This window comes from Vipera ursinii (assembly GCF_947247035.1).
Source record: "Vipera ursinii genome assembly, chromosome: 2".
Lineage (NCBI taxonomy): Eukaryota > Metazoa > Chordata > Lepidosauria > Squamata > Viperidae > Vipera > Vipera ursinii.
In genome coordinates, this window is record NC_139513.1 from 109,159,133 (window position 1) to 109,186,448 (window position 27,316).

At 37.7% G+C, this 27,316-nt stretch overlaps 1 protein-coding gene across 1 annotated transcript in view; it reads left to right on the plus strand.

Moving 5' to 3' along the window:
• Nucleotides 1–7,799: 7,799 nt before the first annotated feature.
• STXBP2 (syntaxin binding protein 2) overlaps nucleotides 7,800–27,316 on the plus strand; it is a 46,294-nt gene continuing 26,777 nt past the window's right edge. Inside the window, exon 1 of the mRNA XM_083357063.1 lies at nucleotides 7,800–8,633. Within this exon, the coding sequence (XP_083213189.1) occupies nucleotides 8,597–8,633 (37 nt within the window). The 5' untranslated portion in view covers nucleotides 7,800–8,596. The remainder of the gene's footprint in view (nucleotides 8,634–27,316) is intronic.

Consider the following 27,316-nt stretch of genomic DNA (forward strand, 5'->3'; position numbering starts at 1 on the left):
AGTTCAATCACACTATCAACTCCATAAATCTGTGTATTTGCATATTTTCCAGAAACCAACACAATAAACAGTAGGAATATGATGAGTTTCTTCATCTTTGTGATGCAGAACGTCCTGCAGAGAAAAAAATGTTGTAATCATTCACTCTGACACGGTACTTTCCTATATCTTTATTTCCTCCCCAGTGCATGTCTACATATATTAGAAAGTAATATGTATGTTTGTATGTATAAATGGATGAAACAAAAAAAGCCTCAGTACTACAACCTATATTCACATCTGGTAGAGCAGAACCGTTCTCACCATGTGCCCTTCTTATTTCCCCAGGGACTCGAACTCGCTTCCTTAGTTACCTGCAGAACATCAGGGTGTCCACTGTTGTCATCTCCAAGAGGCAGTGCTGGGTTTTAGGGTTTTTTCCCCCTGACTGTAGGGCATTATAAGGGATATATGGGAATAGGATACATGTGGAAGGCAAACTCTTTGCCTTTGCGTCTATGGAGATTTTCAGCCATCCAGGTCATAGTTATCCCAAAGATGTTTTTCCATGAGACAATTGGACTTTCTTGTTTCTTTCTTCCACTTAGAGATGAAGCTTCTTGGATGAGAAGTGAAACATCTTCAAAGAAAAACAAGAAAGTCCAGTTGCCTCATGAAAAAGCATCTTTGGGGTATCTTTGCCTTTGCCCAATTAAACCCATAACCCTCTCCATCATCCCTAGCCTAGTCTGCAATTAAATAAAATATTAATTAAATGCAATATATGGAGAAAATTACTTTATATAAAGTATTTATAAATTCACCGATGAATTTGATGCAGTTTGTTGAAAAAAAGATCTCTTAAATAAATCAATTGTAAATTGGGGAAGGAAAAATCATTTATTCATTTATTTACTTATCCAAGCTACCTGAACAATCATATCATTGTCATATAAATTCTTGCAGGTTCATCTCTCTTCCGCTGTGACCTAAAAACATACTTATTTGAACAAGCCAGCCTGGTCTGATGGGTTTGGGGTATTTTAATATTATTGTATTAATTTTATTGTAATTGGGCTGCATTATTTCTTTTTTAACTTTTGTACACTGTATTTTTATTGTATTTGCCCTGTACACTGCCCTGAGTCCTTCGGGAGAAGGGCGGTATAGAAATTAAACTATTATTATTATTATTATTATTATTATTATTATTATTATTATTATTATTATTATTATTATTATTATTATTTTATTATTATTTTTTATTATTATTATTATTTTTTATTATTATTATTATTATTATTATTATTATTATTATCATCATCATCATCATCATCATCATCATCATCATCATTATTCTGTTTAATTAGATGTAGGCGATTGCAACGGGGAAAAATGTTGACTATTATGGGCCCCATGATGGAATTTCCCCTCAGGGAGAAGCCATCAATATTTTTCTTACACAGTGTTGCTTTCAGTATCTGATGAAGGCTGTGTAAAGTCTTGCATATTGACTTCTCTGAACTTTTAGTTTACCAAAATGTAGCTATGCTGGGTTCTTTTAAAGAGACTGCATTTGAAAATTTAATGTTTTTAGGGTTTTTTAAATTATTATTGCATTTTAATATTCTGCTGCTATACATCAGCTGGAAAACAATGCTCTTAGGTAGGCTACACATATTGTAACATTACTGGCATCCTTCAGTCTCGAGAAACTATGGTATCATGCTCTGGAAAGAGGTCCTAAAGCAGCATCTGGTATGGCTAAAATGGCCAATTCGAGAATGGCAGTCCCTTCCACACTGAGGGCAGATACAATCTGTCCCCTGTCCAGCCCCCAGATTTCACTGGTTCTGGGACTGCCTCTTTGCCTCAGCCTGCCACACAAGTGTCTCTTCGAATTGGAGAAGGGCATGCTGCGTCTTTAGCCTCCAGGCTGGGTGATCAGAGGTCAAGGTTTCCCAGATGTTAATGTCCTTTCCCAAGGCCTTTAGATCCCTCTTGCAGATATCCTTATATCAAAACTCTGGAGGGCTTTCCCTGCACTAGTTCTCCATGCAGGAGATCTTTCGGAATCTGACCATCAGCCATTCTCACGATATGCCTAAGCCAGCATAGATGTTGCTGTTTCAATAATCTATACATGTTAGAAATTCCAGCACATTCCAGGACTGTGCTATTTGGAATTTTGTCATGCCAGGTGATGCCAAGAATACATTGGAGACAGCACATATGAAAGGTGTTTAACTTTCTCTCCTGCCGTGCGTAAAGGATCCAAGACTCACTGAAGTACAAGAGTGTGCTCAGGACGCAGGCTCTATAGACCTGGATCTTTATATGTTCTGTCAGCTTCTTATTAAGCCATACTCTCTTTGTAAGTCTGGAAAATGTAGTGGCTGCTTTACCAATACATTTATTCAGTTCAGTATCTAAAGAGAGAGTGTTGGAGATAGCTGAGCCGAGGTACACAAAGTCATGGATGACCTCCAGTTCTTGTGCAGAGATTGTAATACAGGGAAGTAAATCCACATCCTGACCCATGACTTGTGTTTTTTTCAGGCTGATTGTTAGTCCAAAGTCTTGGCAGGCCTTGCTAAAAAAGTCCATAAGTTGTTGAAGGTCTTCGACAGAGTGAGCAGTAATGGCAGCATCGTCAGTGAAGATGAAATCCCATAGGCATTTCAGCTGGAAATGTTTCAGCATAACAGCAAAAAAGATCCCAAATAAAGTTGGCGTGAGGACGCAGCCCTGCTTCACTCCACTTTGAATGTCAAAGTAATCTGATGTTAAGCCATCAAAAACTACAGTGCCCTTCATTTCCTTGTGAAAGGACCTAATGATGTTGAGGAGCTGAGGTGGACATCCATTCTTGGGGAGAATTTTATAAAGTCTGTCCCTACTAACCAAGTCAAAAGCCTTCATAAGATCTATGAAGGCTATGAAAAGTGGCTGTCTTTGTTCCCTGCATTTCTCCTGCAAATGTCTAAGGGAAAATCCCATGTCAGTAATGGACCTGTTGGCTCAGAATCCACACTGTGATTCTCTCTGCAAGCACCTGGAGCCTCTTCAGTATGACATGGGCAAGCAGCTTCCCTACAACACTGAGAAGAGAGATGCCGTGGTAGTTGTTACAGTCACTCCTGTCGCCTTTGTTCTTATACAGTGTGACGATATTTGCAACCTTCATGTCCTGTGGTACTCCACCTTCCCTCCAACAAAGACAGAAGATTTCATGCAGTTCGGTGGGGATGTTCTCTTTGCAGCACTTCAGAATTTCGGCAGGGATGTTAACTTTCCCGGGTGCCTTGCCAGAGGCAAGAGAATCCAGGGCCGCATTTAGTTCTTCTAAAGTTGGTTCACTGTCAAGATCCTCCAAGACAGGCAGGCATTCAATATTATTTAATGCTTCTTCGGTTACCCCATTTTCTCTGGAATATAACTCAGAGTAATGCTAGTGGGGATTATTTTTGTCATTATTGCAATATTTATTTATTTATTTATTTTATTAGTTTTATATACATATACATTGATTGTGCTTTCAACTTTTCTAATTTATCTGCTTTATTGTATTCCCCTTTGGGATTATTCTCAAATAATGGAGTGGAACTAGAGATGACATGAAAGCTGGGAGCGGGGGGGGGGTGGGGTGGGGTGAGATGGAGAATAGAAAAAAATGGAGAATAATGTTTTCCTGTTCCCCATCCTTGTTTTGTTTTGTAGTTTTTTGAAAAGGTGAACAAACTTGGAGAAAACAAAAACTCTCCAACACAGTATTTTATTTTAGAATAAAGGAAAAGTTGAGGGCAATCTATATCACTATCGTTCATTTCCTCAAAATATTTTCTGTTAGGTTTAAGCAATATTTTAGATCCATAGGCAAAAAGATGGTTCTTATCAGGAAATGCACACAGCAACTGTCTCCACTTCTGAAGTGAAACATGTGATTTCTTGATATCTCACTACATCTGTGAAGATTAGCTACATGATCCTGGGAAAAGATATAGCTGCTTTAAAGAACTGCTTAAAGGCATACATGAGCACCCCGTTTAGTCTAAAGCAGGGATTTTCAACTAGTGGTACACGTACCACCTGTGGTACTTTGCCAAGTGGCAGGTAGTACGCAACTGCTAGCCAAGTGTAGCAGGGGAGGGGAATGAGCCGAAGCGAGCCAAGCCTGAAGGAGAGGCAACTGTAGCTGCAGGACTGTCTGGTTCAGCAGAAGCCCCAGGAGCCAGCAGGGCTCCAGCTGATTGGTGCTTCCAGAAGCTGCACGGAGCTGGAGATGAACTGAAGAAAAAGGGAGAGCAGAGGAGAGGCTATAAAAGGAGGTGGTTTGGGCAGGAAAGGGGAAAAAAAAGACAACAGGGAAAGAGAAGAAGAGATCAGCCAGCAGGGAGGAAACAGGGACAGAGAAGCAGCAGCTGTTGCTGGAAGAAAAGGTCCCCTAGTTTGTTTTCTCCAGCCAGGAGAATGCAAACAGTGCTGATGAAATGAAAAGCCAGCATGTTGGAAAGGAGGTGGGTTTATTTAGTTCTGGATCAGCTGGCAGCTTGATTGGGTTACCATAAGGATTTTTGTACAGTTTTTACAGTTTTTATATGCATGGGGGTGGCCCTGCTTTTACCTATATCTTAACTGGTGTGGCACTCTTTAGGAGGCCCACCTCAGTGGAGTCCCAACCCCAGAGAGAAGGGGGTAGGTCTTGCAAATCTGGGTGCAGTATGTTTTCCTTAATTGGGACTTGGGTGACAAGGCAGTGAATTTGTTTGGTTGGGATGTCTAAGGTGAGCCTACCTGGGGAACATTTTATGGTAGCTCCCAATTTACATAAAAGATCTATGCCTAACAGTGAGATGGGAGATTGAGGACAAACTGTGAAGGAATGATCCTTCACAGGACTGATTTCCACCTGCATATCATTGGTGAATTATACAGATATTATTTCCACCACCACCACCACACTCTGATAATATTGTCCCTTGCCCCTGGTACCATTGATCCTTTAAACAGTGGCTCTGTAATAAAAGATAATGTTGCTCCAGTGTCGACTCGACACTTATAATCCCTTCCTCCTATTGTAAGGGTCAGGAGGAGCTCATCTTCAGGACTGCTTCTTAAGGGTATAGCAAGGCCGATGAAGATGGCATGACATTTGCTTACTTCAGTGTTTAGTCATAATGTGTCGGGGTTATCCTGGAACTGTACATGTTGAGGCTGTTTGTGAGTCTCATGATCACGGTAAGGGGCAGGAAATCCCTTAGGGAATGGGGTTTTGGAGAGGGGTCAGAGGCTCCAGGGTATTCTGCATCCCTTCTTAAAGTGTCCCTCCCATCCACATTTAAAGCAATGTTAGCACCTTGTCCCAGATATCTCCTCTTCCTCACACCAGAAGCATCTTGGTGGTTCGTCTGATGGCTGAAAGCTTGGGCCTCTCCTATCATTTTACATAGTCACAATCATTTTCAGGTCTTCCCTCCTTTCAACTCTCCTCTTCCTTTCCCTTTCTTTCTCCTTTTCTGCTTCCTTCCTTTTCCTACACTCTCCCTTTGGTCATATACAAAGTTAGCAATCTTGCGCAATTCCGCTATTTCCATTAAGGACTAGTTTTATACAATCTGGTGAAAAAGGCTTCGGATATTGTCAGCCAATTGATCAACGAAAGCTGAACCTAAGATCCATTGATCCTTGGGGTTGCTCATATCTAGGCGAGCATAGGCTACCCCTGATTCTAACAAAAAGTCCCAGAAGGCATTGGATGTCTCTCCTTCATGCTGTACCCTATGTTGAAATTCTTGACCAATTCAGTGGCTTTTTCCCTATTTCCTGTATTGCCTCCAGTAAGTTTTCTTTTGCCCAGACATATTCATCCCAGTGACCTGTTGTGTTATAATCAGTTGAGTGGCCAGACAATTCTAACTAGGGCTACCTACCCTGGTGTTGTGATGATGGGTCATCTGGCAATTTTTTCTGTCTTTTCGAACAGCCTGAGAAGTTCATTGTTCGTGAGGAAGATATGAAGCAGTTGCATCATATCACCTCACAAGGGATTATGGCCGTCGGTGATTGGAGGGTCCGAATTATTGTTTGGGAGTCTGAGTGGAAAGAAGGGGTATCCTTCCATATTATTAGGTCAGAGGGGGAGAAAGTGGTATGTGTAAGAACATATTCCAGCTGTCCCTGTCCTCATTCGGGGATGGCTTTTGCAGCAGAGGGGCCATAATTTTGGCTCCTGCATTGTCATCAGTATGTGTGTTATTTGCTTCTAATTGGCATTCCTTTTTATTGTTTGGTTGGGAGTGCTCTGGATCTGAAAGTTCTGCCCAGCAGTACCAGTAAGGTATCTGGGAGAATTTCAGTCTAGATTTCAGTGTTTTCTTTTTTTTTATTGAAAAGTTTTAAAATACAGTTTTCCTTTTAAAAAAACCCCTTCCCCCTCCCTGCTCCCCCCCTACCTCCCCCCAACCTCCCTCCCTCCCCCCCTCCCTCCCCCCCTCCCCCCGACTTCCCAGAGCTAAATACAAGGTATATATATATAAAAAGGCAATCATAAACAACCATATACTAACAACTATAAATTCTAAAATCCATCACTCTCTAGCTTATATAGGATAAGACACACCTTAACAATATTAAATATATATAAAAAACTAGAATAAAAAAAGAAAAAAGAAAACGAAAGAAGACTTATTCGAATGCTACATAAAACTTTTTAACCCTATACTTGTTCTGGATAAACTCAATCCATTTTCTCCATTCCATAATATAACGTTCTTGCGAATGATCTTTCAAATAGGCCGAAATCTTCGCCATCTCTGCCAGGTCGGAAACCTTTAAAGTCCACTCTTCTATGGTCGGCAGTTCCTCTTTCTTCCAATATTGGCCTATCAAAAGTCTTGCCGCCGTAGATTTCAGTGTTTTCAAGACCTTGTATTCAAAAGTACTCAGTTCTGGCCAAATTAGTTCTCATCTCTGAGCAAAGCCCACTCTTTATATAACTGTCCTGCACATTTTTTCTTCAACCCTACTTGAATGGGCAATTTCTTTCCATCCCAGGCTTTTAACAATCTCCCTGGGGGGGAGAGACTCTGGCAGGACTTTCGAGTCAGATTTTCTACTCCAATCTAGCTCCTGTTACACGCAGAGACTTTTAGTTTGTAATCTTATTATTGTTTTCAAATTTATTGTGTCATTGGTCCCCACATGTAGGAGACTCAAAATGTTATTGGCTCAAATTATGTTGGGTAAAAGGAATCCAAGTGGTGGGCTGACTAACAGGGCTTTTGGCCTCCTATTGTTCCTGGGTAAAGAAAGCCCCAAATCCTATAGCTTTCCATGGTATTCATAACAAGTTAGCAGGACCCTCTTTTGATTCTATGATCCTAGAATCTAGATTGTCTCTTTCAATCTAACCCACCCCTTCTTTATTTTACAGCTCTCATTTTCCTATCAAACTATTTTTTCCTTCAAAACTTTCCTTCTCTTTGCATGGTTTTCGAATTCGATTCAATTAAAGCAGACATGTCAAACACAAGGTGGGGGGGGCAGATTCGACCCACAAAGTGGTTTCATGCGACCCCCAAAGCCATCCTGGAAACAGTGAGGGAACGGCCCCCACTGCCTTGGCCCTGGCCCAGAGACCCTCCTTCCGCCAGAGACCCTCAGATCTGTCCCACTCCTGCCCAGGCCCCCATAGGCACCCTTGATGCCAACGATGTAGAGCTGACCACGCCCACCCAGTAAGCCATACGCACTCTAGCCATGCCCACCCAGTAGGCCACGCCCACCCTGCCCCTTGAGGGCAACCGCAATGCTGATGCGGTTTGAGTTTGACACCCCTGAATTAAAGGGAGAAAGAGGAAAGTTCTTTTTCCCCCCAATTTTTATTTTATTCAAAAAGATTAAAATACGAAAGAAAACAATCAAACAAATTTTGTTTGAGAATTTTTTTTTAACTTTAACTGGGGTTTTTATTTTTTCTCAGGGAATGATGTAATCTTTTTTTAATTGTTTTTAGCTTTTGTATTGATTTTCTTTTAAATATCCTGTAAACCGCCCTGAGTCCTTCGGGAAAGGGCGGTATATAAATCTAAATAAATAAATAAATAAATAAATAAATAAATAAATAAAAAACAGGATCATTCAAATTAAAGCGAGACGGAGGAAAGTTCGTTCCGAAGTGCTAGGGAACAAACATATCGAAGAAAGCAGCGAACGGAGCTCCTGCTCAATACTAGGTGTTGTTTTTTTCTTTTAGCCGTCACCGGCCGTTGCCTTGTGTTTATCCCCTCTGCCCTTTTCACAAGCGCGCGCTGCTTGTGTAAAGGGCTGCTTCTCCTGGCAATCAGCTGCAGCCCGAAGACCTACGCAGCGCACCGAGTTCACACTCAACTGCAGGTGTAACCCGTAGCCTACGCGGGCTCCGACATCCGGTCGCAACGCCAACGCGGGAACCCGGGAGGGCCTTGCTGCGCGTGAGGGGGTGTGTCCCCGCGGGCGGTGCTGAGAGGTGGCGAGGTTCGAGGTCAGCTCCTCCCGCCTGAAGACGCGGAAGTGGCAGCCCTCCGGCGCAGCAGCACCAGCACCGGCACCGGGAACCAAAGAGGGACTTGGGTGGGACATGGCGCCGACCGGGCTGAAGGCGGTCGTTGGCGAGAGTGAGTGCGAGCGGGCCGCGTGGGGCGCGCTTAACACCTGCCAATTCGCGGCTGTGAGGATGGTAGCTTTCTCGGGGGAGGGGGGGGGCAAGAGGAGCGCCTCCCGTTCCACGACGCTTTCCCCGCCACTTTTCCCGGGGTTTATTTGTCCCACGGTTTTAGTAGCAACAGGGGCTTCTCTGATAGGAGCAGGTTTGTGGGGTGGGGGGGAGGAGGCGGGGAGGAGGGGCTGGCTGACAATCCAGGCGCCGCCTCCTTCCCGCTACCCATGTCCCACCAGAGTCCGAATTTTTTTATTTTAATTCCATTTATATCCCGCCCTTCTCTGAAGACTCAGGGCGGCTTACAAGCTTAGCAGTAGCCTTCATTCTATGTCTATGCCTGCTTATTAGGGCTTTCACACACACCCCAAGCGGCATTATTACAAAGTCAGCTTAATTGCCCCCAACAATCTGGGTCCTCATTTTACCTACCTGGGAAGGATGGAAGGCTGAGTCAACCTTGAGCCTGGTGGGATGCGAACCTGCGCTAATTGCAGGCAGCTGGTGTTACTTAAGGAGGCATTAGCCCACTGCTACACCAAGGCATGGAAATAGGACTTCCTCAACTCTGGTGATTGTTGTTGCTTACGTTGTTCTTCCTGCTGCTTCTTAAATTCTTCACCTCCGCGCACAACTATTTATTCTGTTTTAACTAATCTCTTAACAGATTTGCAATCGCTAATCATGGAGAAGAGCCCCCCTCTTTACAATTCTTAATTTTTTTCTTAATGTTTCCTTACTTTTTTTCCAGATAAGTTAACACCAGATTTCATTGATGACATGTTTCTTAGGATATTGTGCTGTTTTTCCCTATGTCCTAAATCAAATACCTTTATCTTTATATCGGTATGAGTTATCCTCTGCACTCTGTGGTAAATCCATATTTGCATTCTCCTCCTTAAACTACCAGATGCTATGGTTTTATTTAAAAAAATACAGCGTCATAATGTTTGGGGATAGAACAATCAAAAATTCACATTTTTCCTCACTAAATTTGAGTCATTCGCAACATGAAGCCATTATATAAATAGTATTTATTGTCTTAGCATGTTGTGGGGATACTTGAACTACTAGGGCATTGTGATTTGTTTGACAAACAGTAAATTAAAAATGGCACTTAGAATATAATTCTTCCAACTCAGGTTGGAAGCTTGAACTATTAATTCTTCTAGATAAATTATTTGTATTCTCAAGGCGGCAAACACGCCTTCCTTCCCATTTCCTCCACAACAACCACAACAATCCTATGAGGTTGGGTTGAGAGAGAGGGAGTGACCCAGAGTCACCCAGCTGGCTTTCATGGCTAAGGCAGAACTTGAACTCATAGCCTCCTGCTTCCTAGCCTGATGCCTTAACCACTAGACCAAACAGGTTCCATAGCTTTATATGCTTATAAACATGTTTTGGTGCTTGGCGAATCATTTCTTAGTAAACTATTTCACAGTAAAACATTTAACTTCAATCTACCGCTGATAGTGGCCTACAATTGCAGGTGCAGTTGTAGGCCACTATCAGCAGCATATACAGTTTTGAACTTTTCTTATTTACTTAAAATAAATGCCCTTAAAACTTGTACATTTTTGTTGCCTTATGATGTTATTTAGCACTGCCTACTTGGTGCAGTCTTAAACCCTAAAACCTTTTGATTTCCTTTTTAAAAAAGTTTTTATTGATTTTTTAATACAATTCAACAGTGCTTATTCAACAAACGTGTTGTCTGAATTTATCATTCACTAATACAAATAAAACTCCTAATCCCTAGTTCGTTTCTCTAACCGTTGATAAAATAAGTTCCAAATTTGAAAATATTCTGTTTCTTCTTTTTCTTTCAATCTTAAAGTAAGTCTGTCCATTTCTGCAGTCCAATATTTTTTTGATTATTTCTTCCTCTGATGGTATTTCTTCATTTTTCCAATATTGTGCAAATATAAGTCTTGTTGCTGTTATCACATGCAAAATCAAATATATATTTCATTTATCAAGCTTTTCTGGCATTAACCTAATAAAAAAAAGTTCAGGTTTAAAATCTACATGTTTACCCAGCATCTTTTCTAGCCAAGTATGTATTTTTGTCCAATATTTCTTTGCTTTAACACACGTCCACCATACATGATAATAAGTAACTGGTTTATGATTACATTTCCAACATTTATCCGACATATTTTTAAACATTTTTGCTAATCTTGCTGATGGCAAGTGCCATCTATAAAACATTTTGTGTAAGTTTTCTTTATAACAGGTTGACATTGTCAATTTATAGTTTCTTTCCTATAGGGTTTGCCATTTCTCTAAATCTATATTATATCCAAAATTCTTTGCCCATGTTATTGTTTCTTTTACTTGTTCATCTTCCATTTTCAAATTTAATAGAAAATTATACATTTTCTTAATTAGTTTTTCATCAGAGGTTAATAATATCTGATTAGAGTCTGCTCTTTATAAAATCCATACAATTTAACATCTTTATCATATCTCACTTGCATGACCACCATGATAAATCAATACCCTGATTTTCAATCTCTTGTCTAGACTTTAATTTCCGTTCAGAATTTAGAATATCTTTATATGTCCATATTTTCTCAAGGCTAACTAGATTTGAGTGTACAAATGTTTCCATTGTTGAACGCCATTCTGGAATTTTCAAATATATTTTGCATTTTATTTTTTCCCATGTTAGCAGTAATGCATTTCTAATATAGTGTTTTTAAAAATATTTATGAATTTTATTTCTCCCATACCATAAAAAGCATGCTAACCAAGTTGTAAGTCATGTCCCTCTAGATCAGGGGTGTCAAACTACTGGCCAGACACGTCATCTGGAAGCCACGCTCACCCCATTGCCGGCAATGGCAAAACTGTCCAGATACGTTGCGCGACGTCACGTGTCTGCTCTAGATACAACAGTCTTTTTTGTCTGAGGATTATCCATTCTTTTATCTATGTTAACACCGATGCTTGATAGTATAAAACCCATCTGGCATACCAAAACCTCTTGATTTCCATCTTCCTGATAAGACCCAGTACTTCTTGCCCTGCAATAAACCCCGAAATCTAGTAATGGTTTCAGTAGTTTTGCTCAATTTCCTTACTTGAATTAGGAAAAGTATTGCTTAAACCACAGGTCTGCAAACCGCGGCTCTGGAGCCGCATGCGGCTCTTTCAGCCGTCTCCTGCGGCTCCCAGTCCTCTGCTATGTGTACTCCCCCCAAAAAAAGTGAGACTAAAAATTTCAACCAATCAATTCAAATATGCAGGGTAGGTGCATATCTCGCCTTGTCTCCACTCTTCAGTCAAACCCTGTTCTGCGCATGTGCGCATATACGCGCATGCACACACATTTTTTGTGGCTCCCAGTTTTTCCTTTTGTGAGGGAACCGGTTCCAAGTGGCTCTTTCACTGTTTCAGTTTGCTGACCCCTGGCTTAAACCAATCTGGTATTTCCCAAATATACTGATCAAATATATAATTTTTGAGGGTTTTTTTTGAGATTGTTATTCCAACACATAGGGAGGGAACCAGGCTAGGGGAGACAGAATTAAAACATTGTATTAGGAATTGATTGGTGTTAAATTCTTATTCATGTTTTGATAATCTACTGATCTCATTTTAACAAGGATTTGGGACTCCTAGTATAGTTGAAACAAGATGGCCTTCCCTTCATCACCATAAAATATCCAACTGAGTACAGAAATAAAGGTTGGGATAAAAGAATAGGATGTCTGTCATTTAATTCTGCTATTCAGAGTAAAGCTTGCCCTCCAGAGTTTTTGAATTCTAGTACTCTAGTTACTTTCTATTATTGGATCCCCAAAAAACCAAGAAAAGGTATATCAAATTTAATTTTTGCAGATAAAAAAAAGGTTACACTCCATGGCATTACAGGATATGATACAGCTATTCAGTATGTTAATTTTAAATGTAACATGTCTTATAGAAAAAATAATAAACTTCTATTATTATTTTAAAATGCATATCTTGAAAATTCTGAGATTGTTTTTGAGACAGTAGAAAGGCTAGTACATTGCTGATATACTAGACTTAAGGATAAAGAAATAAATATTCTAGCTCATGTATCATAAAGAGTTGGATTTTAATTGGTAGTATTTTCTAATCCAAAGTATCTTTTCCCTTTCAGCATTACTCTACAGTTATGGCCATTTAGAGATCAGGATCTTCAGTTAGGAAAAGAGGAATATTCCAATTTTGTTGCGGAAGTCCCAAACTTCCCAACCTAAAATCCAATGATACATGGACAATTGCATTGTTTGTTTACATTGTTTACAATCTTATGAGATGTGTAAACAATGATCTGATTTTCTTCAGGGATGAAATGAGATCACATGAGTTTAAATAAAATTATTTTAAAAAATTGCAATTCTCCTATACACATTTTAAAACAATAGTTGAAAAAGTATATAAATGTACTTCTTTTGAGTGTGAAGACATCATTTCTAACAAGACTGAAATAAGGACCTTTCTGTTTAGCAATTATTAGACACAGTAAGTATTTTTTTCATACTTCAGCCCTTCAAAAGGAGTGAGTCTTATATACTTTGAGAATAGAATTTATTTTCCTTTTTCTGTTTCATGATCTGGTTCCTATGACTTGTGTTGTTAAGTACCTAACATTTTAGTAAACATATTAGTTTCCTTTACACTTTGGTTCTTTCATCTACCTATCATCATTTGAAAAAGATTTGCACTAAAATTTCAGGATATTGACATATTTCCCCTTCAGTCACACGTTGAAGACACAGAAGGAAAATAACCTACTAATCCTCAGTTCCAGGTATATGAGGAGAATAATTTTGAAAGGTTATTGAAGGAATTTATGTTTTGAAGTAAATATTGTAGCATTTTGTTTTTTTATAATTTTATTGAACATTTGATTTAAAAGATAACTGATACAAAGTAAAAAGGAATGACAGAATAAATGTAGAAAAGAAAGAAAAAATATGCAGAAAGAAAAATAAAAATGAAAGAAAAATAAGAATATAGTAAAAAAGAAAAAATATATAAATTATTTCCTCCTTTATAACATTTTAGTAACATCACTTTCTCTTAAAATACAATAAATGAACTCTGCTTTCTATATCTCATTTTTTATCTGTAAGCAAATCTTTAAAACCTCACACAGTCCTAAAAGTTAAAATCCATTAAGTTACCAGAGTAAATATATCTGTTTTAATCTTGATAGAATAAACTTATATTCTTTTACTTTACTTTTTAATCTTGATCCCTACAAATACTGTCCTAGAATTTGATTTCTGTTCTTTTCTTTTTGTCCCTTCTTATAAAAATCCTCAAAACTTTAAGATTCTTTCGTAAATCAAATATAGGAAAGTAAGCCATAGAGACGCGGTGGCTCAGTGGGTTAGTATCGGCAGTTTGGCAGGTCGAATCCCAAGTGCCGCGTAACAGAGTGAGTGCCTGTTACTCGTCCCAGCTTCTGCCAACCTAGCAGTTCGAAAGCACATAAAAATGCAAGTAGAAAAATAGGGACCACACGGTGGGAAGGCAACAACGTTCCGTGCGCCTTTGGCATCTAGTCATGCCGGCCACATGACCACAGAGATGTCCTCGGACAAGCGCTGGCTCTTCAGCTTTGAAACGGAGATGAGCACCGGCCCCTAGAATCGGAAACTACTAGCACGCATGTACGGGGGAACCTTTACCTTTAAACCATATTACTGTTTTGGTTTGTTATTTCTATATTCTTTTTAATTATTAAGATCAGCCAATTTCACTTGTATATCCAGTATAGTATCTTTTTCTGTATCATGCTTGTAGACGTCATTTTTAAATCTACATTCAAATCAGACTCAGTCTTATCTGGTAAAACCTGTTCCTCTTACATTGCATCTTTTAAACACAGTCTGCCTATAATGGCAAAGATTTTTTTTTAAGTAAAAAAAAATCCTTAGTATCTCTTATGTTAAAGTATTTTGCTCCATTCTGTATTAGCAAATCAAATTGTATTCTTTAATTGTAATCTTAGTTCCTTCTGGTTTTCTCTAGTGTCTAACTTTCAAAATCCCTTTTTAAAAAAAGAATTCAAAATGAGCATTTATAATTTGTAACTTTCCAAAATCAATGTTTTAGTCATTCCTTTGCTATTTATTAAAAAAATAAATTTTTCAAAATCCTCAAATCTGTATCTAAAATCTCTTGGTAAGAATTGAAAGAAACACATCTGGTGCTATAAAATGTATTATTGCAAATGTTACTAATAACATCAGAGCAATTAAGCAGTTTCTGAAAGAAATGAGGCTGAGCAGACTTTACGTTCATATAGGATATATTATGGTTAGGTATTCCCTGCCTCTCAATTCATGAACCAACTGATTGGTTGGTTGTGCTAGAAGCTTTTTCAGGTAAAAAGAGAATCCAGGTTCTCTTGGATTCTAAAAGATAACAGAAGCATTCAATTCAGTGGTAAACTCCTTTGCAATCTGTATCTTGAATCCATCCAAATAGAGATATATTGCCACTATAATCCAGTAATCTTTAAAATTTAATGACATTTTTCATTTTCTCATTGCATTACATAAAAAGAAATTTGCAAAAAAGTGGCACATCCTGGTGGCATTTGCAAAAAAAACTATGACTTGTTTTTAAAAGCTGCAGTGTTAACTTTCGAGTTGTTATTTAATAAATCCAGCAGCTAATTTCCAAATAAATACAGCTCAATTTCTACCAATTTCTAATTGTGTTTCTTTGGGAAATGGCTTATTTTATTTCTCCACTTCAAAATTTTGAATAGTTATCCCCTCTCCCCAGCTGTTTCTGATCCCTATCTTTTTTTTTCTCTCCCTCTACTCTCCCTAATCTACTCTAGTACTTTCTATATTATGAACCAATTTTGCAGTCTCTTTAAAGATAGAGATCCGCTATCTTATGCATCTAAGAAATTAGAGACCCTGTATTAAAGGGATTGTTGGGGGCAATAAGCTGACTTTGTAATAATGCCGCTGGGGGGGGGCGAAAGCCCTAATAAGCAGGCATATACATAGAATGAAGGCTATTGCTAAGCACATTGGTTTGTGCTTAAATTGTAAGCCGCCCTGAGTCTTCGGAGAAGGGCGGGATATAAATGGGATGTTTTAAAAAAAACTTTTAAAATTGTATACACTCAGCCCAATTCAGCTGACAGTGTTGTGGGGAAAATAGGAGGAGCGAAGTAGTGTTAGATATGTTTGCCGCTTCAAGTTATTTATAAAAATAATAAGGGTGGGATATAAATAAATAGCAGTATATTTTACTGACTTTAATGTTGCTTGTAAAACAGTACTGGTAGAAAAATGTCAGAGCAGTAGCTGGTATATTCTACTCAGAGAAAAATGGTCTTTAACATTTAACATACGATGCCCTGCATTCCAAGAAATCTTTGTTTCTCAGTCATGTTTGCTCTGGTTCTTCAAATTTCCTAATTTGGAAAGATTGTGAGAATAATGTCTCCCAACTAATGTCTGCTAAGCCTTAATTTTTCTACAGCTTTATTTTAATTCTAGAGCACAGAAAGGAAGGGCGGTACATAAAACACCCACAAACTGTAAATTCATTTCTGCCTAATCCTTTGTTTTGCTTGGAATTGTCTTATCTTCCATTGTAATGAAAACCTTAATTCAGAGCTGTCACTTACTCTCCTTTTCATTATCATTAAGGTGCAGACCTGTTCAAAGGAGGGAAAAGAACTATATCAGACTGAGCAGAAATAATTGTTTTAAAAGTCACACACTGTTACCTGATATATATTGTAGTTGGCTGTTCTTGATAACATCATGCTCAAGGCTGAGTAAAGATACACACTACATATCCATTTGCAGCTGGTTGAAAGTTTTAGCTGATGTTTGTACAGTGTAGGGAAGTCAGCCTTCTTCTCTAAACTGCCCAAAGGCATGCAAATGTGATGATTTGAGGTATAGAAATTTGATAAATAAATTAATAAAAAGACACCAGGCTAGAAACCAGGAAACTGAGTTTTAGTTTCGCCTTAGGCATGAAAGCTGGCTAGGTGACTTTGGGTTATTTATTCTCTCTGTCCAACTCACATCTCAGAGTCATTGCTGAGGGGAAAATAGGAGGAAGGAATATAAGGTATGTTCGCTATCTTGAATTATTTCTAAAAATATTAAAGGCAGAATAAAAAGAAACATTCTAAAAATATCTAATCTAAATAATCTTTACTGCATTCATATAGCAAACTATAAAGATGTACAACCTAAAGCTGCATGCAGAGCCCTCCAAATATTGTTAACAAATTATAATTTTTGTGATGGAAGTGAAAGTAATTGTTAACTATATTTAATGTTGCAAATAAAATCAACTGAAATTTAGTTTATGCTCTGATTCCACTCTCAGTATGCCTGGGTAAAATTACTTACTATAATTCACACAACATAATAAGACAGCTGTTGTGCATTATACAATTTATATTTGGCTGAAGATTCTACATTTCAGAATACACTATCTCAATGGAACACATCAGTGAGACATGCAAAGTGCATTTTATCTCCCAGTTTAGATAAGTATCTAAGAGTGTCTATAGAGAGAAAGAATGAGGGGGGGGAACCAAATGAGGTACATCTAAACTGTTGTGTGATTATAGGAATTAACCTTGTTGAGGCTGTCTTGCTTTCCCCACACATCTTCTTCTGTGTGGAGTGAAAATCAAGAACTTTTATGTCCATTTGATAATTTAGTTTTTTCATTTATTGATACATTTCCTAGAGCTCCCTTCCTCCAGGAGCTCAAGGTAGTGAACATAAAACTCCTTTCCCCAATTTCACTACCACCATCCTGTGAGGTAGGTTCAGCTGGAGAGAAAAAGAAAAAGAGGGGGGGAAAGCCAAATCACTCAGTGGGCTTCTGTGACTTGGTTTTCCCCTGTCCTAGTCTTAAAATAATCTCAACTTTAGTCAAATTATGTGACCCAGATTCATATTCCAAGATAGGAAGCTGGCTTTTTTCCCCAACAAAATTAACTACCCTTTAGAATTCATAGGAAATGCTAAATTGGGACTACTGGAAAGTTGGAGAAAAGAGTTTCCAATCCCATTATAGCCGAGGTTAAGGGAATAAAAAAAGAAAAATAAATGAGTTCAAGTATCATGCAACTTATTCTTGTAACAAAATGTTCATCATTGTCGAACATTTTGAACAACTTGTATTTTTAGCCTAATACTTTTCCATCCATTTGTAAAAAATATAGGCACTCAAAATGTTTGTGAAAGACTCTGTGACTTCTTTGCTTTCTAGTGAAAAGTATATTTATATTTGTACATTAGGATAGTCATAATCAGGCTATGTACAATGGGATGCTGTCCTTAAATGTGAAAAAAATTGCATCCCTTGTTTTTTCAGCTCCATAAGGTGACTTAATATAAGTAAAATATAGGACAAAGGTGGAGACTGATCTCTAAAGCCAGTTTGGTGGCTGATGTCTTTTTAATAACAAATTAAGCTATTACCAGTTATACCTGTTTGATGGACTTGAACCCACAGTTCTAATATTGGCTCCAGAATTAAAACAGGAGGTTCCCAAAGCAGAGATAAATGAAGAGGATCCCGAGGTATTTTCCTGTCTGATTCAGAGGAAAAGTTCTTTTGCTTCTATGTATTGCAGCAGGTCCAATCATAAATCCAAAATTAACATTTGGGAAGTGATAACTTTATTGTTTATTACCTTAGATTTTTTTTTACCACCCTGTAATCCCTTGCTTTGGGGTAGAGTCTGGGTGACTGAGTGGAGTTGAGCGTTTACTGGCCAGATACCTTTCCTGCTGCCCATGCGGAGTTCGCAGCAGATATTTTCTCTTTGCGCCCTGATGGAGAAATATCTCTCAGTGCCTAGGATTGAATTCTCAACCTTTTGAGTGGGAGGCGAGCGTCTTCACCTATAGGCCACTGTGCCACTCATTTATTACCATATATACTTCTTAGAATCCCATCTGTAAGTAAACCAATCCTCAAATTTTTAACTAAAATATCATGAAAAATGCACCACCCACAGATAAGCTGACCCATAAAATTTTTGTATCTTTTAATTTTTACAATGGGTTTTTCCATAGGTGATGTGTATTTTATGGTATTTTGATTAAAAAAATCAAGGGCTGGCTTATGAGCAAGAATATAAAGAATATACAGATACTTTTAAAAAGCTGACGGAAATATATTATTGCAGATAAGCCCATCTGTAGGTAAGCCAAACCCAATTTTTGGGGTGCATTTTGGTACCTAAAATTCTCAGCTTATCCACAAGATACACAGTAATTTATTACTTTTATATACCACCAATACCATACAATCCTTGATCCTTCATCTCACAAATTAGGAGGATGATTTAAAGGTAAGCAATTTATGTGTCTTTCTGTGTGGTGCAAGTAAACCCTGAACTTTATGAACCTCAAAAGCAAAGTGACAGAAGGAAGAGGGAGAGGTGACCACTGAGAGATGGAGGTCGATCCAGTCATTCGGGGAAAGCCCTCTAGAAAACAGCTGAAGAAAGGCTAGCTTCAATCCAGAATCTAGCCCAAGCTTCAAGCAGCCGAAGCCAAAAAGCACTAATTTTTTTTTTATTAAAAAGTTTTAACATACAATTTTTCTTTAAAACCCCCCCTCCCCCTCCCTTCACCCTCCCCCCCACCTCTCCCCCTCCCAGAGCTAAATACAAGGTATATATAAAAAAAACCAATCATAAACAATCATATACTAACAACCATAAACTCTAAAATCTATCACTCTCTAGCTTATATAGGATAAACAAACCTTAGTAATATTAAATATATATAAAAAACTAATATAGAAAAAAAAGAAGAAAAAAAGAAAGAAGACTTATTAAAATGCTACATAAAACTTCTTAACCCTATACTTATTCTGGATAAACTCAATCCATTTTCTCCATTCCATAATGTAGCGTTCTTGCGAGTGATCTTTCAAGTAGGCCGAAATCTTCGCCATCTCTGCCAGGTCGGAAACCTTTAAAGTCCACTCTTCTATAGACGGCAATTCCTCTTTCTTCCAATACTGACCTATCAAGAGTCTTGCTGCCGTAATTAAATTCAACATCAACTTAGTGTCCACAACTGTAGCATCTGTAATTATTCCCAACAAAAAAAGTTGCGGACAAAACTTTATCCTCTGTTTAAAAATCTTCTGCATGTTCCACCAAACATTTATCCAAAAGGCCTTAACCTTTTTACATGTCCACCATATATGAAAATATGTTGCATCTTCATCACCGCACCTCCAACATTTAGGCTGATAATTCGGATACATACTTGCAAGCTTTTTAGGATCTAAATGCCATCTATAAAACATTTTGTAGAAGTTTTCTCTTAGATTTTGAGCTTGTGTAAATTTTACGTTCCTCACCCAAATCTTTTCCCACGTGTCCATTGTAATAACTTCCTGGATGTTTTGGGCCCATTTTATCATACAATCCTTAACAAGTTCTGTTTCTGAATCAATCTCTATCAATGCAAGGTATATCCGTTTAATATGTGCCGGTCCCTGGTTTCTAATTTGCTTTATCAAATTTTCATCAGTCATTGTAAAACCATTTTTCTGATCTTCTTTCCACCTGGCCCATAACTGAGTATATTGGAACCAGTTTTGAACAACCTTCTCTTCTCGCAAGAGACAATTTAAACTTGATCATAAATAATGTGTTTGGAACTGGGTAAGACTATTGATTCTCTTCTACTTGATAATTGATTTCCTGGGGAAAAACCCAACAAGCAAAAATCACCTGCCAGTGAAAAGGAGGGGGACTCTTCCCCACCCTCCCACAGAAGGAAGCGGCGAATTAAACTTTTATGGGGGACAGAAATATATTGAAATGAAATGAATATAAGAAATCTGGATAAGTTTGAAATTGGTGGAATTTGTTAAGATTTTCTTTTCAAAAGATTATTGATGAAAACAGAAGAAAGTAATTGCTCATTTTGAAAACTGAAAAAACGAACTGGTCCTGACATCTAGTGGTGGATGAAAATATACAACTGTAGTTGCTCTAATACAGGAATTGACAGAAAGCCCAGAAAAAGATAAGTTGTTTTTGTGACCTTCAATGTCTTAACTAAACAGAGAACAGCTGCAACAAAGAAAAAAACATTTTGGGCTACCTACAAGGTGAGAAGTATAAACCTTAGGGGAAAAAATTGAACTTCCTGGATTATAAATAGTTATTGAATTGTGACTCCAAAGCTGTTTGCAGAGAAAGGAAAACTCTGGGTTTTGGCTATCATGGAACATCAGAGATCTGCAGAAAGAACATATCAAGAGAAAACAAATACTTTCCAGGAGGAAAGGTATGCTATGTTGCAACTAATTCAAACAACAATGATATCAAACTACAAGGAAATTAAAAACAACTTTGAAAACATAAATGAACACATTTTAAATATATCCTTACAACAAAAAAACTCAGAAAATTAAGATAGAGATCGATCAGATAAAACAGACAACAGAACATAAATCAGAGGAAAGAAATTTAAAGATGGAACCCAACAATGGAAAGAATTATGACTTAACCCTGGCGGAGATGGAAAAGATAACCTACACTTGAAGATTGCAAAATAAGTCTGAGGACAAGAAAAAAGAATAGACAAAATGGATTATAGAGCTGTCAGGAGAACTACAAGAACTTGAGAAACAAAAAATGATAAGAGAAAGAGAGAAAGAAAGAAAAAGATTTTCAATGAATACGAAGGAGCGAAACTGTCCCACAAAAACGTCTTAAACTGGATTTGTTTCCTGTACCTACAACAACATCTATAAGACTATGGGAAGTCTTTTTGGTCCAGTGGAGCATACTGATTGGGAAAGATATTTAGCACACACACAAAAAAAGGGTTTATATGAGGGAAATGCTTTAGATACTTAAATGTAATTGATCTTGAGAAAATCTCAGTTGATAAAAATGTTTTGAGTAGATTCAAAAGATTAGATGACTGGATTTATTAGATGGAATATTTAAAGATTAAATATTTGTCTGAATACGGTTAAAAAGAATAGAAACATTCTGGATATAAATGTATCTTAGCTTAAGAAGGACATGTTTCTCTATTTCCTTCCCTTTTTTTCTTCTTTTTTTTTTAAGATATGAGAAATTTAAAATTGTTGGGATGAGGAAAAGGACTTAAATATTTAAGTGTAAATAAGTTTGAGAAAATCTTAACTGGTAAGAATGTTTTGGAAAACAAATCTAAATAAGAACTTTGAAAACAGGATCTATGATGAAGTAAGTAAGATGATCAATTAGAAAAACTTTATATTGATATGGTTGTTAAATATTAGAAAAATGTTTATATTCAATTGTTATCTATCAAAATACTAAGAAATGTACTAATTTGAGGTTGGTAAAAGAATATTATTGGAAGAAGAGAAAATCAAATAAAGCTACTATGTGGATTATGGAATTGTAGAAATTAATTGTTATTGATTGTTTTTAAATATAAACCCAGACAACACGCTATTTACCAAATATTAAGGTGACTATGTTTAAAAAAATCAATAAAATATATATTTTTTTAAAAGATGACATTAGGTATTAAAAGGCCTTTTAAGCAGGGAAAGAGATGAGATTGGTAGAATGAGCAATGTGCAGGGAGTGTCAGAAGAATTAAGATCTGTGGTACTGACAGATTGTACATCACTGGCTTTAGCTTCTTCCAGATTATTCTTGAGGGAAATGAAAGACTAATTTCCCTCACCATTTCTGTAAATGTTTGAGTGGATGGTATGAACTAGTTGAGCCTCTCCTGACATAATTCAGCTTCCTGCTCTTTTCTTTATGCTAAAAATCTACTTCTTGCATGAATTATCTTTTTCCCCATCACATGCCGTGGGACTTCTGAAATTTCCAGTATGGATGGGTTACACACATTATGTGAAAACTATATTCAAAGATCGTAGAACTGAGTTTACTGTTGCGTGCTTATTATACTTCTTCAGAACTATGCATTGCAATACTGGAAAATTCAGTATAGTGACATATACCGGTATATGCTAGTAATTTTGTTGTGGTGGTTACATACTTTAGATGGCAAGCAGGTTTTCCAAATCTCTATGTGAACATAAAAATCTCCAAGATACTGAGGTGACATTTCCAGCAGACAGTTAATGCTTCCTTCTCCCTCACTTTCCTCAGTTATTTCTACAAGTGACAAATCTTCAGAATGCTACTGAGAAATAGAAGTTTTGTTGATTTCCATTGTGTAATCCTGCTGTGTTTTCTGGCCAGAGCTTTGGATGGTTTGTGCTTGTTTGCTAATATCTTTGCAAATTAACAATAGTACAGATGCAGATTATTAATCAGGAAGATCTAACAGTAAACATTTTCAAGTGCTTAGAATGCTTAAATTACTTTTTAAATACAGGTGAATACAGGTGAAACTCGGAAAATTAGAATATCGTACAAAAGTTTATTAATTTCAGTAATGCAACTTAAAAGGGGAAACTAATATATGAGATAGACTCATTACATGCAAAGCAAGATAGTTCAAGCCGTGATTTGTCATAATTGTGATGATTATGGCGTACAGCTCATGAAAACCCCAAATCCACAATCTCAGAAAATTAGAATATTTCATGCAATCAATAAAACAAGGAGTGTACATACAACAATATCAGACCTCTGACAGACTGTGGAAACTTCACACTGGACTTCAAGCATCTTGCAGTGTGTGCCTCTCCATTCTTCCTCCAGACTCTGGGTCCTTGGTTTCCAAATGAGATGCAAAAGTTGCTCTCATCAGAAAAGAGGACTTTGGACCACTGAGCAACAGACCAGGTCTGTTTTTCTTTAGCCCAGGTAAGACGCTTCTGACGTTGTTTGTTGTTCAGGAGCGGCTGAAGCCCATGTCCAGGATCCGTCTGTGTGTGGTGGCTCTTGATGCACTGACTCCAGCCTCAGTCCACTCCTTGTGAAAGTCCCCAACACTTTTGAATGGCCTTTTCCTGACAATCCTCTCCAGGCTGCGGTCATCCCTGCTGCTTGTGCACCTTTTTCTTCCACACTTTTCCCTTCCACATAACTTTCTATTAATGTGCTTTGATACATCAATTTGGGAACATCCAACTTCTTTTGCAATTACCTTTTGAGGCTTTCCCTCCTTATGGAGGGTGTCAGTGATGGTTTTCTGCACAACTGTCAGGTCAGCAGTCTTCCCCATGATTGTGATTCCTACTGAACCAGACTGAGAGACCACTTAAAGGCTCAGGAACCCTTTGCAGGTGTTATGGCTTAATTAGCTGATTAGAGTGGGACACTTTGAGCCTAGAATATTGCACCTTTTCACAATATTCTAATTTTCTGAGATTGTGGATTTGGGGTTTTCATGAGCTGTACGCCATAATCATCACAATTATGACGAATCACGGCTTGAACTATTTTGCTTTGCATGTAATGAGTCTATCTCATATATTAGTTTCCCCTTTTAAGTTGCATTACTGAAATAAATGAACTTTTGCACAATATTCTAATTTTTTGAGTTTCACCTGATCCTGAAGCTACTTCACAGTCAGAACCTCTGTTTGAGCCAAACCCATCCTCATATGGCTATTTGATAAAAGTAAAATATGGAGAGATTTCCATGTACATTACTTTGGACCTCTTGAGGAAATGCAGGCTATGATTATAAGAAATAACATAAAATTGAAGCCATCCTGTTTTGCCAAATATAGAAATCAGACTTGATACTACTATGCCTGCCTGATAACTCAGTGGGTTCAAAATGGTTTTTTTATTAAATGGAATTATATAAAAGTTTTTCAAGAGCTTTTACCAGTAGTAGTGTTCCAAGGGGATGGCTGTACAAGAGCAAATGGGTGTGAATCATTTCCTGCTAAACTTAAGGACAAAAGCAAATGAGCCTGGGAACACGAGAGCACTTATATACTGAATTAAGACATCAGGTGATGGAAAAATAATTCAATAGTTTGTCATCTACCTTGTTGGAAACTCCATGAGAGTTCTATTTTAATATGCCTTCTTAATGTATCCTAAATTTTTCCCATTTGGTTTTACTTTACTATTCCTTCAAATAGTATCCAGTATGACTTTTATTAAACAATTTTTCAAAATTTCATTTGTATTTTATTGTATTTTAATTTTACTATATTTTTATTCATATTTGCATTTATCCCTTTATTCTTTAGTTCTTCTTTGTATATTATTGCTTTAAGGGAAGTGAATGTGAATATGATAGAAATTGATTAGAAGCACTATAACCAACAGGATTCCACATCAGAGCAGGAAAAATACATCGTTTCGAAAGGACTATAGTGAGTACAGCAAATGGCCTTGATGAACTCAAGCAATTATCAGATAAACATGGCTTGAACCCATATCAAGAAAGACTTTTACACAAACACTTCAGACCTGACCACCTTAATTCACATGAAGATAAAAGAGGGACAATAGAAGCACATTCAGACTTGCCAGTTTCTGTTACTATAACTATTTTAATAATAGCTTTAGGCCACAGTGTGTCTGTTTATTAATCTGGTCTACTTTATAGGCTGAAAGGGGCTAGGTTTGTAGTGTGAAAAATTGGCAATGTCAGGTCTTCTCTCACAAAATTCCTCTCAGTCTCCACACCCTAGAATCACATTATTCTTGGGTCCAGTAGTTTGGTAGTTACTGTTCCCAACACTTACCTTCCAAGGGAATGCCTTTACAGTTCCTTAATCCTGAAGGCCACAAAAGCCTGTACATATTACTGACAAGTAGAAAAAACGATAAAATAAAAATCCATAGCGTTGAGCCATATGGCTAGGAAAATCACACATGTACAGCACACTCCCCTTTGGGATCTGGCTCAAACTCACAAGGTACATAGAGAAATTAAAGAAAAAAATAGAAAATATCTATGTGAAATATTCAGTAGCACGGCATAAAACATGCTTATTTAAATTATAAATCATGACTTCAAAGGATCTCCTATAGCAGGGGTGTCAAACTCAATTTCATTGAGGGCCGCATCAGCAGTGTGGTTGCCCTCAGGGGGCCAGGTGGGTGTGGCCTGGGTGGGCGTGGCCTACTGGGTGGGCGTGGCCAGCTCTACATCATTGACATCAAGGGTGCCTATGGGGGCCTGGGCAGGAGTGGGACAGATCTGAGGGTCTCTGGCAGAAGGAGGGTCTCTGGGCCAGGGCCAAGGCAGTGGGGGCCATTCCCTCACTGTTTCCAGGATGGCTTCACGGGCCGCATGAAACTACTTTGCGGGCCAGATCCGGCCCCCGGGCCTTGTGTTTGACATGTCTGTCCTATAGAAAACTGTAATGGTGAACATAACATTCAGGGCCAATACCCAATAATGTTGGTTTATTTCTAAATAAATGGAGGAACTTTGCTGTAAAAGATTCAAAGTTGCTTAAAAGAGCACAATTTACTGACCATATATAGAAAGCAAATACTGTAGTTGTAATAATTCAGACACGTTACAGTAGACTTAAAAAACAATGAAATTGTATACAATATTTCTAGCTAAATAGGGTTTTTTGCCTATCCTTTTAAAGCTTTTTCTGAAACAGATTTCCTTCTGTCTCAGTCTAAAAGAGTCCAGTCACTTATTTTGAAGGCTGCTGGGGAAATGGAGAAGGCCTTATTTTCTTTTCTCAATCTGAATTGCATCTTCTCTCCCTTTTTTACAGAGAAAACCTTTTTTTTTCTGAAGCAGAAAGCAAGGGCTATGGTAACCTCACTTTGTAGGTAGCCCAGGGCATGTAACTGTCTTTCATGCAGATGTAGATTCTGGGATGAGTTGTGTATACTAGGTCAGAGCCTGTCCAGCAAGACAGACTAGGAAATAGGTCATACTCTTTTTTTATTTTATACTTTATTAAATTTATTATTTAAAACATTGGACACAGTACAAACGGACTGACATACCTTCTTGTCTACAATATTCATATATGTATATGTACACATAAAATACACTTAAGATACAAATCAATTATATATAATACAATACTTAGAACAATCAGCCAATCTATAAATTCTAATAGAGACCTTCCTTTTGTTCCCGCCAAAGATAAAATTTATTCCAAATTTTGTAATAACCTGATTGGTCTTTATTTTTAATTTCCAAAGTTAATTTATCCATTTCTGCGCATTCCCAAATTTTCCTTATTACCTCGTTTTCTACTGGAATTTCACACCTTTTCCAATTCTGGGCAAACGACATTCTTGCTGCTGTAATAATGTGAATCATCAGATACAACTCGTCTTTGGGGTATTTCTCTTTTGTTATGCCCAATAGGAAAAATTCTGGACTGAACTCAACTTCTTGTCTTAATATTTCTTTTAGCCATGTCCAAATCATTTGCCAAAATCTTTGTGACTTGCTACAGGACCACCACGTATGAAAAAATGTACCTAATTCTTCGGAGCATTTCCAACATTTAGGAGATACTGTCTTATACATTTTGACTAAACGTGCTGGAGGAAGATGCCATCGGTAGAACATTTTGAATAGGTTTTCTTTGTAAGATGAAGCCAGTGTTATTCTTTTATTTCTGTCCCAGAGCGTTTGCCATCTATCAAGGTCAATGCCATGTCCCAAATTTTTAGCCCGAAATAGGTCATACTCTTGAATGGAATGTTTTTTTTAGAAAATAATTATACCAAGCCAGGGA